General features: G+C 44.2%; 1 protein-coding gene across 1 annotated transcript; it reads left to right on the top strand.

The window, feature by feature from the left end:
- Positions 1 to 2,824: 2,824 nt before the first annotated feature.
- On the top strand, positions 2,825 to 8,969 carry LOC135383490 (protein C-ets-1-like). Its single transcript, XM_064612916.1, has 3 exons — positions 2,825 to 3,085; positions 6,429 to 6,615; positions 7,463 to 8,969. Exons 1-3 carry the CDS (start codon positions 3,026 to 3,028, stop codon positions 7,675 to 7,677), a joined length of 462 nt encoding a protein of 153 aa, XP_064468986.1. The 5' UTR covers positions 2,825 to 3,025; the 3' UTR covers positions 7,678 to 8,969.
- Positions 8,970 to 10,227: the final 1,258 nt, after the last annotated feature.

The following is a 10,227-nucleotide window of genomic DNA, read 5'->3' as shown; positions in this document are numbered from 1 at the left end:
TAGCAAAATAATTGCCAGGGGTACAGGGTAGGATGATACAGGTCTCGATCAAATTTTACGGAACACCATATAGCGACCAATTTCTTGATCGGAGCGACACCCTAACAGCGAACAGGAGTGGACACAGTTACTAAGAGGTGCATGGAATACCCAGTCACCTGTCTGGAAATGTATCGGCTTCCATTTTTCTCTAAGGATGTCGCTCAGGTGGCACTCCGGTGTTCCGTAAACTTTTGTCGGAATCAGTACTGTCACAGTTACTGCGTAAAATATAGCATCTAAAGTAGTGATAAACTTTACGCCCAGTCAGAGCGATGATACATCGTCTATTAAAACAGCGAAGAAGCCGCAGCGCACATTTTCGGTGCCGGAAGCAGCGTCCATGCCGCCATTTCCGGTTGGCACTGAACGATGCTCAGCTTCCGCTCTGACGAAACGGCCGCTAAAACGCGTATCCTGCAATTCTATTCTGTCGATATAAATGCGACGTTCTTGAGGGTCTCCATCGTCGTCACGTTCATTACAGACAGACGGAAGTTGGAGAAACGACGCCAACGGAAGACGTCTGATAGGAATACCTGCGTTCTTGAGAAACAGGAAAATGCGTTCGCGACGGGTATCGCGGAGGAAAATGCTACGCTCTATGAGATACGTCTAAATTTGATGTCAAAAGTGGGACAAAGATCATACAACTCTCCCCAAAATTGCCTGCCTAGAGGTAAGGGTGTCACACCCTCTCTTCTTCCTCGCAGGTGAAAATCCTGCAGAAATCTCTGATGTGAGTTCAGCCATTCTTGATACAAGTTGCGCGTGCTCTTGCGAATCATAAATTTAAGCCACTTAACGCGCAACCTGTAACATAATTTCTAGACAACAAATTAACTCGTAAGATAGTTACGTCGTCACTAGTGCATTGAATTTGAAACATCATCAGCATAGTCATAGGGTAGTAAATGTAAGATGTCCTATAAAGTGTTCACTATATTAAATAGCATGTTTACTTTCGATATTCTCCTCCGTTAGGTGATTCTCCTCCCATATGAAGTCTTTAACGTAAATAAATAAATATATTAGGGCAGAAGGGCGTTAGGAAACAATAAAGGAAATCAAATTATTCCCATTACTTCATCATTAAACGACAGAAACCAATTAAGGCTATCAGCAGCACAAACCCGGCGATTTTACAAAATCTGTTTCAAGTCACGTTCAACGGACACTGAACATTACTCGGGGCATGAGCCGAGAAACTCGCATAGAACATACATTTTCTACTTTCCCGTCGTTAAAAGATACTCTCAATGTAGGGTAGTAACTAAAACGTGCGTGGCACGCAACAAGCGTGTAATCACGCCTCCACACTAAATGCTCTATCATGCTGTTTCCCATCATGCTCCAGCAGCCAGCATGTAGGACGACCGTTGAGAATCCGCCGGAACTGTGTGATTTCCAACGGAGGCTCGTGCTTTGACAGGGGGGGCGGTGGCGCCGACATTCAAGCTCCGGACGCTACACCTTTCCGTTTCCCTTTTTAATTGTCGCCATTTGCGCGCGATTATTTACAACGTCCAAACGTAGCTTATCGAGGGTCGGAACCACCTGACAGGATGTGAACATACGAGGACGGTTCCTGTGTGGTCTAGGAGAGGAAAACAAATGATGAGAGCATTGTCCAAACGGGAAACAACAACATAATTCTTTGTCGAGAGGATATATGAGAATGAAATCCACTTCTAGGGGGAATTTTACAATTTTGCGAATCTAGTAAGTGTTCATTTTCCTGGGTGACGAAGGCTGGTCATTTCCCTAAATTTCCTCAATTAATTTCGATTTTGTGTGAATCATGGGGATTTTTTTGCGTACTTTTCAACGCAGGATATTTGTAGTTTTACCTACAGTATTAGTGAGATTATTATTTCATGCATGTTGCTATAATGTGGAATGGTATCAATGCCTAAAACAATATGTTTGCATAGCATATCCAGCTGGATCAGGCACGGTGTTCGTTTTCTAAATTTCGCGAATTTTGCAAATTTTCTTTCGGGAATTCTGCAAGAGTTCCAGCTCAATGAATCCACGTGAAGAACACAACATAACTGTTCAACAGGGTATGCTTTTCCAGTCGAATTACGCCTGTATTTTCAGTATAGGTAATAGCCGAAGAAATCAGACCAATAAACAGACAAACAAACAAAAACAGAGACTGAGCGGAGTAGACCACCACCCATCGCACTGGCGAACAAGTTCTAAAAAATCTGGGGCACCGGCGCTCTTGTTGCGTCTGAAAAAGAAAAGCAAGAGACAGAGAGAGAGAGATAAAAATAAAAATAAATGCGTTATATCGACGGACAACATAAACGCTAAGACGTCCAACTGCGCCTGTTTTTAATGCATACTAAGAGCGCTAAGAAGACACACAGAGACGGCACACACAGACACGTATGCGCTCCAGATAACAAATGCTCCTGATATTTAATTCTAAAACGGCGCAACCAAATCACCTAACCGTAAGCTGTCCCGATAAAAAATAATAACGGTCATCGCGCATTTGAGGAAGTCTCACACGTATAGTCGATGTACTTTTCAAGCGCATCCATAGTCTTTGCGTAAAGAAAAGAACAGAGGAAACCCTGACGGTGCTTGATCTTCCATATTGGGATTAGAAACTTTACCAGAACAGGTAGATACGCGTCTGCTTTCGCGCGCACGAGTGGGCGGCAAGCAGACAGGCTAGAGTGTATAAAAAGAAAATCCCATATCATACGATGGCTGTTAGACGCACACCCGAAGGAAGCGTGCGGGACAGCTGGCCCGTCACGTGACTCGACAGGTGGCGCACCTCGAGCAGCTGCCGCGGGGCGGAAGTGGCCTTTTTTGTCGGCGACCCATCTCACCGGAGGAAAGCCGCAAACGTCAAATTGCGTCACGTGCGCCGAACGAACCGGCCTCGACGTCAGAACAGGAAGCCCAACATGTTGTGGGACTCCTTCTGGTAGGCGTGTATCAGTCTGTTCCTCGTGAGTGTGCGATGAGGATTCATCAGAGAAGGGAGTACGTCATGCCTGTGCGAGATCAGTGGGAAATTATGGTGAGTTTCGACCATTTCGTCTTTCAATCCTTCTGAACTTGCAGCAGTCGTTTAGGGCATTGTAAAACGACGATAAAAACCGGAGACACGGAACAGAAAAAAAAAAAGAACGTGTCGTGTTGTCTTTTTTCTGTTCCGTGTCTCCGGTTTTTATCCTCGTTTTACAATGTACCAGCTTGCCTGCACCCTTGCCCTTCTACTGTTTAGGGCATATTCTGCTCCTGTTTTAATAGGGGATATTTGGACTTACATGATATTTGCCAATCATTGCCTGTTGCACCTTCGGTGCGACGAAGTTGTCTTCGTGGTTAGATATAGTTTCCTCTCTTACTTTGTGGAAAGTGATACGTGATCGGCGCCGTTAACCTGGATTTGGTTTCGACACCTGTTTTGGTGTCAGAGTGCTGAACAAATACAAAGACATTTTTTTTCTTACTATACCTGGCCTGACCTGACCTAACCTAACATGGACACTGTTCGAATGTGGTTTCCTTTGTATTCATTCGCACAATGCTATGGGCATGCTTCGTCGTTCTACATCGCGTCTTCGAACATGCATGCTTTGGAAAAAAATTGGTTGACACCGTCGTGCGGTTCGCGAAAGATTCCAGAAGCCAGCACGAGCGAAACATCGCGGAAGCGTTTGCGGGCGAAGCACAGACCCCAGGATATCCTGAACACTGGACAAATGACAACAAATGACTACGAAATTCTGCCCTCAGTATAGGTCACCCAATACCGTATACCCTTCTCTGATGCATTGATGGCGAGAACTTGCGGCGTCGCGCATAGCCCGGTCAAAGTGAATCTCGGTGACGTACTTCAAACGACCAAGTTTGTCTGGCCAGTGACAAGCACCGTGGAATTTAGGACACCCCTCTAGCGACCTGGCGACGTATTTAGGAGCTCGTAAAGCCGAACCGGAACTGTGCAAGTGGGCCGGAAACTTTGTTTCGTCTTCCTTCATTAAGAAAATGCAGTCAACGTCTGGCAAGAGAAACAGCTGTTGAAATACCCCATCTTCAGTTACGCTGTAAGGCCAATGGGGGGAAACCGAAACTGCATGGTGACGTCTGCTATAGTGCCGAATCTACGCGGCGGTCTCATTCACTGTACGCAATAATAACTCTTTGTCGAGAGGATATATGAGAATGAAATGCAGTTCAAGGGGGAATTCACGCGCCATTTTTCTCGTCTCGTCAAATTATTGTGCCCGTCTTGATATTATAGATCGGCAGTAACCAACTGTTTAGCGTACAAAGTGCCGAGTTCAAGATATTTTGAAACAATTACATTCAAACTATTACCTTTTTACTACAACTTAAATTTCAAAGCACATGTAAACACACGTTTGCTGAAATCCTTTACCGTCAGTTACATGGCATTGAAATACCATAAAATGCAGGTTAGAAGAAATCACTAGCGTATACAAGTCAGAGAAGGGAGTATATATATATATATATATATATAACCTAACAGCGTTGGAGGAAGACAACATCAACTACATGAATGCCGATGGGATAAGGTGATTCACCACAAGAAGACACTGTCAGCGCAGACATGGCAGAATGCATTACTTCTGGTTTATAAACTGAAAGCATTCTAGTTTGTTTCATTGTAACCCCCATGTCTGCCGGTATATCTCAACAGTAAAAGAAAAAAAGTCGAAGAAAACAGCTTGGTGGCAGCAGCTTGGTATCATAAGTGTCATAAATGTGTTACGCGGGCCTGTACCGGAGTGCCATATTTGCCAGGGGTGCTCGAACAGCCAGTGTTACGCTACTAGACAAATAAACACTAATTCAGTGCGCATGTGATATGTCTTGCATACAACGTATACGTTTTGGTTAACAACACGGAAATGAACTATTAAAACACGGGTACATCACTGTACTTTACTTTTCTTTTTTTTTTTCGTGCATCTCAATCGGCGTTCGAATCGGTTCGAATCGGCGTTATCAAAGCAAACTACATTGTTAACTTCATAATGAAAAAGCTTGTTTTCTCTGAAAAAAAAACACAAAAAACTATAGGCTTTTTCATTGCGTAGTTCACCCACCACCTGGCCCGCATTTTATGTACATTGTGAACGCATTCGTGACAAACATTTGTACTGCTTTTTGCTTACGAAGAACATCTCCGAGGAACTTCAAAGCAAAGTACGGCTCATTTCTATAGGCTATACGGCGACGGCCTGCATGTGCAATCTTCGCTTCCGGTACAGCATCCCCTCTTGTGCCTTGGCCTACTTTGTGGACGATTTCTTTCCTGACCGAGTTGCAAGAGATACTAAGAAAGGGGAACAGGAAAAGCAATCCCATTATTTTATTTCAAAACGGCGAAATGAAGCCTTATAATGTTGATTATCTTCGACGCCATTGTGACGACCGTTTTGCAATTACCTGGGTAATTATCTAATTTCCGCTAAGTTTACCTGTTGACATTTATCGCCGTCTTTGTCCGTATATACATCATCGCCGAAGTCGGCTACTGTATGTGACATGATGTGAATGATGCATTGGCGCATTCATTCTTCCTGCGATATATGACGCAAGTTACTATGTGATTTGGAAACATCCTGTATTAAGCAGCTCGCGAAATTTTCCGTGAAACGAACAGGATATGAATAAGTTCTGACATTAGCGCCGTTTCCGGCCAGCTACAAAATGCCTCAGCTTTGTGTGGAACGGATATAGGAGATCACATGTGCAGGATATAACTGTACACAGGCACAGGGAGAGCGCGTGATTAGGAGGAGTCAATATACTCATGGTGCGTGCGCCTTACTAATCAGTGTCTTTTGTCTAGAATCGCAAGCACAGAGGGAGTGTCATTATCACAGTCACGTTAATGTGGTAACAACTGAATGTGTCATTGGCGACATGTGTCCCGCGGTGAGCGGGCTCCCATCTCAATTTTTTTCTCCGATCATCATCATCATCATCATGTGTCTACATCTCCTGGGGAGTTTACAAGAAAGAAAGGGAGAGGGAGACACTCTGCATAAATCACTGCTTCCATTAATTTTATGACGGGGGGGGGGGGGGGGTATCGCGCTCTTATCTCATAAAATACATATCATGCTTGCTGTTCTGACCTAGGTCATTATACCTAGAATTATTTGCGTATAACCAACGCATGCCATAGTTTTATTTCATTATTCCAAACCAGGCGTCGATTTTGGCTGCCATCGCCGTTGTACTGAATACATGAGGGCATAAGAGCAAAAAAATGTTGTGTGTACTTCAAAGACTTTCAGTAAGGTTCGTTTACATCAACTTGCGATTCATAAGCGACCCACCCATTAAAAATTCCCAGCTAATTTAACTAAACTCATTTCCAGGAGACATATCAGGACCTCCGTCCAGATTCCTGGTTCCAGACCCAGGGACCAGGCGAGTTTCAACATCGAGGGCTTTGCAAGACCCTGCCCGATCAGTGGACTCCTTCGGGTCACTGGACGGAGCTGGGAAAGAAGACGACGTCTTTCGGGACGTCCGCACTTCAAGAGCCACAGCTCTTGCCCCGTGGTAGGTCAACTCTGTCGGCAACCTCTTAGCGTAACAACGATCCGGCGTTCCTTTTGTGTTTCGCTAATATCCCGCAATGGAGACGGCAAGTCCATTGTTTCGCGGCCCTCTAGCGTGACCCAGTGCAGCGACTTAGTTGGGAAAAAAACCTTTCGACCCCGAGAGCACGATCTGTCTTTGTGCTGCTGTCAATGGCGGTCAACCTCCTTCCGCTTCTTGTAAGAATGTAGTGGCTAATGGTTTAGTCGGCGTAACCTCACCGGCTGTGGAATTGCTGTGGAATTGCTGGCGAAGACCATGGAGTCACACGGAAAAGTAGTAATTCTTGATAATTTCGCGATGGTCGTCGTTCTGCGAATTGAAAATGCTGCGACGGGAGGGAACGGAAAAATTAATATTTGCAACGAATTAGTTGCACTAAGTTGAACTGACCCACTGAGTGGTATAGAATCGCATAGGAGCATATAATCGCATACCTAGAGACTGACTTTATCGGGTTAAATGCCCTTCCCCTGGGGGGGGGGGGGGGATTGAGAGCTATTTTTAAATATGTAATTGGTGGTGAGATAGGCTCTTAGCGTTTTTATTTTAATTTTTTTTTTCTCGTGCGGCAAAAGGCCTGCTATAAGGTCCACATTTGGTCAAACATGCATTCCTCGCGAATTATATAGGGCACGAGCACCGCATGTTGTAGCGTCAAATGTGCTTCGCAATGTTTATTGTTCCACTCAAATAATATTTAGATAGGAGTCTGTCACACAAGGGCATGTAGCGCAATAAACAGCGTTCTTCCTTCGTGTTATGATGTTGCGCAGAATGCGGTGATAACTTTACTGTCTTCTTTCAGACCCACGGCAATGGACTCGAGATGATGTAGCCTTGTGGCTGTTGCACGTTACATCACAGCACAAACTTCCAGCTGTGTCCTCCGACCGCTTTCTCATGAACGGCAAAGCCCTTTGCCTTATGTCCATGGACATGTTCGTCCAGAGAGTACCGCTGGGAGGAAAGCTCCTCTACAAGGACTTCCAACTAAGGCTTAGTAGTGCACTCTACAGCTGAACGAACTTTTCCAACATGTACAGAGTTGCCTTCTACCGATACTCGAACAACATACCGTCCTTGTGTTCATGTTTGGGACGTTGCGTGTATGGCATCAATAGCGATGACCCATAGAAGGTCTTCAAGAGTTCCATAGCCTGCTAGTCGACAGTGATATGTGTCCCACGTGAACTCGTGCCGCGGAATCCAACCGCCACATCCAAGAAGTCTTCGCCTTTCGTGGACAAGAAGTTCATGATTATTTATTGTTTTGTGCACCATGAGATGGATAGTGGGACTACGGATTCAGTGATATATACTCTGCAAGTTCGTTTGGATTAGCATTCGAAATTACTTGTCATGTACCAGCGGGAAGTACCCAAGGTGTGACATTGAGTGCGAGATTATCTAGTTCATATATAATATGGTAGTATGTGTTCACATTTTATTTATTTGTAAACAATTTTCTATGCCGGAGTTCTCAAACTTTATGGGTTCAAGGGACCTGTATACATTGTTGGTATGGCGAGGAACCCCCCGCCCCTTTGCACACCTGCGACATGCCCATAAACGACAACATGATAAAAATTGCTTCATGAAACAGTAGACAAAATGGACGCTTTCTGCATACATTGATAAAACTATTTGCTAAAGCCTCACTGCGTACCAGAACATTGTGGGTCCTTTTGATGAAGCACGAGTCCATAATGTACTATTCGCACTATAAACGGTAAAACCCGCGTATAACGACACATCATGTGATGGTGATGAGGTAAAGAAAAAAAAATCATGCGATACACGCACACATATCTGACACATCATGTTCCGATTTGCCTCGTACAAAGAGTGTTTTTACTTTTTGAACGATGTGTTCGATACCGAAGAGATTACTGATAACGTACTTGCACGGGGGGAGGGGGGGGGGTCACCGTGAATGCTACGGAACCCATCTGGAGACATCGCGGAACCGAGTACGGGAACCTTTGTTCTACGCCCCGACCGTATGTGCCACCTCAGAGTCACTGTAAAGTGCATACAGCAGAATTGCATTGCACCCTTGACGCGTCCCCACAACCAAATAAGTCAAATTAAAAACTGTCACACGCCCGCGGACGTGCATTGGACTACACTTCGCGAAACGTGATATGTAGCTAATCAGTAGTAACATTTTGACTGGTGTTTGCTGTTGCGCAAAAGAAAATGATGTTGTATGATTATGTCCGTGCTGCAGACTTCGAGACAATAGCGACGTCTGCTTTAAATGCCATGTTATTATTTTCGAAACACTGTACATCAATAAATTATTATTGAAAGTGACATCTACTATTTTTGTTCATTGTTACAAATTTGAGTGCGCTTCACTTGAAGAATTCTGGTAGCATCAATACGTAGAGGAATGCTTCATTGAGAATCCTCCACAAATCAGGTTTATTTTTTATTGTCCTTGCTTTGCTGATTAGAAGGGACAAAAAGGCTATGATAAATGGATATGGGGTGTGTTCTGGTAAATATCAAAGAGAAATATGTTAAAGCAGAAAACGACATTTCGATACATTTTCGCTGAACAGTTTCTTATCGCCGCCGTTGTTAAATTTACAAGAACGCCCTGAACGGTCTGCAACGCGCGAAGCGGCGAAACCTATACGGTAAGGTGGGGCAAGACAAACAGAAATTTGCAACTGAATATCAAATTTTTAGTTTTCCGATGTTTTTGAAAAAACTAGCCATAGGCAAATTCTGATGGGTCTAGACCTTCTGACCTGTAAATGCAGAACGGACATAGCCGATCTAAATGAACACAGAACAAGAAATTCAAAAATGCAGATTGTCTCATCTTGCCCCAACCTTCGGGGCAAGACATCGCGTGTGGCAAGATGAGACACGCCGTAGTAATGAACTATACAAATTAGTTTTTGCAATCCAAGCAGACAAAGTAAAGCCTGTGGGCCCCTACACAACCCCGTTGAGCCCACCGCCCACATGATGGTGCAATAAAACCACACAGAACCCGGCGCTATTTTGCTCCACCGACTTTTGCAAACAAGGCACCGCCAGTGTGATGTGTCACTGGTCGCTCGCTTGTGCATGCGCTTCTGCTTTGCTGGAAATATCCTATGAAACAAGAAAATTTGCCGGAAAATCCTAGGCATTATACAAAAAAGAAATGAGGAACAAGCGTAAAGCCACCTAATAGCTGACTTATCCGTTTCTAAATTACATTAAATTTACATTGCATTAAACTTCAATTACATTAAACTGTCGCGTCTTGCCCCATGCATATCATCGAATGCATTAATTTTTCTGTTCAAAACCGGAGAACCAAGAGTGCCCATACTTTGCATAAATCTAGATTAATGAATAAAGTTATAGGATGTGGACTTACACTGACAGAATAAGCCTGCGCAATGCTGCTGGACAGATGACAAGAAAAAGGACTACAGAAAATCGCGCATTTCTCGCGGGTCTTCCATTCCAGGCAGAAGTAAGCGATTTTTTTCTCTTCAACGCATACACCAATCCGATCCGGACATTTCTCACGTGCAATAAAGCGGACATGCAGAGCCACCTATG

The sequence above is a fragment of the Ornithodoros turicata genome, chromosome 2 (assembly GCF_037126465.1).
Source record: "Ornithodoros turicata isolate Travis chromosome 2, ASM3712646v1, whole genome shotgun sequence".
Taxonomy (NCBI): Eukaryota; Metazoa; Arthropoda; class Arachnida; order Ixodida; family Argasidae; genus Ornithodoros; species Ornithodoros turicata.
This window is presented reverse-complemented; position numbering and strand designations above follow the sequence as displayed.

What these genes read in the sequence shown, in the direction of transcription:
- LOC135383490 (XM_064612916.1), top strand. Translation starts at nt 3,026, where the DNA reads ATGAGGATTCATCAGAGAAGGGAGTACGTCATGCCTGTGCGAGATCAG. An exon ending in GAGATCAGTGGGAAATTATG is followed by an intron (nt 3,086 to 6,428) that starts GTGAGTTTCGAC and finishes ACTCATTTCCAG; the next exon opens with GAGACATATCAGGACCTCCG. An exon ending in GCCACAGCTCTTGCCCCGTG is followed by an intron (nt 6,616 to 7,462) that starts GTAGGTCAACTC and finishes GTCTTCTTTCAG; the next exon opens with ACCCACGGCAATGGACTCGA.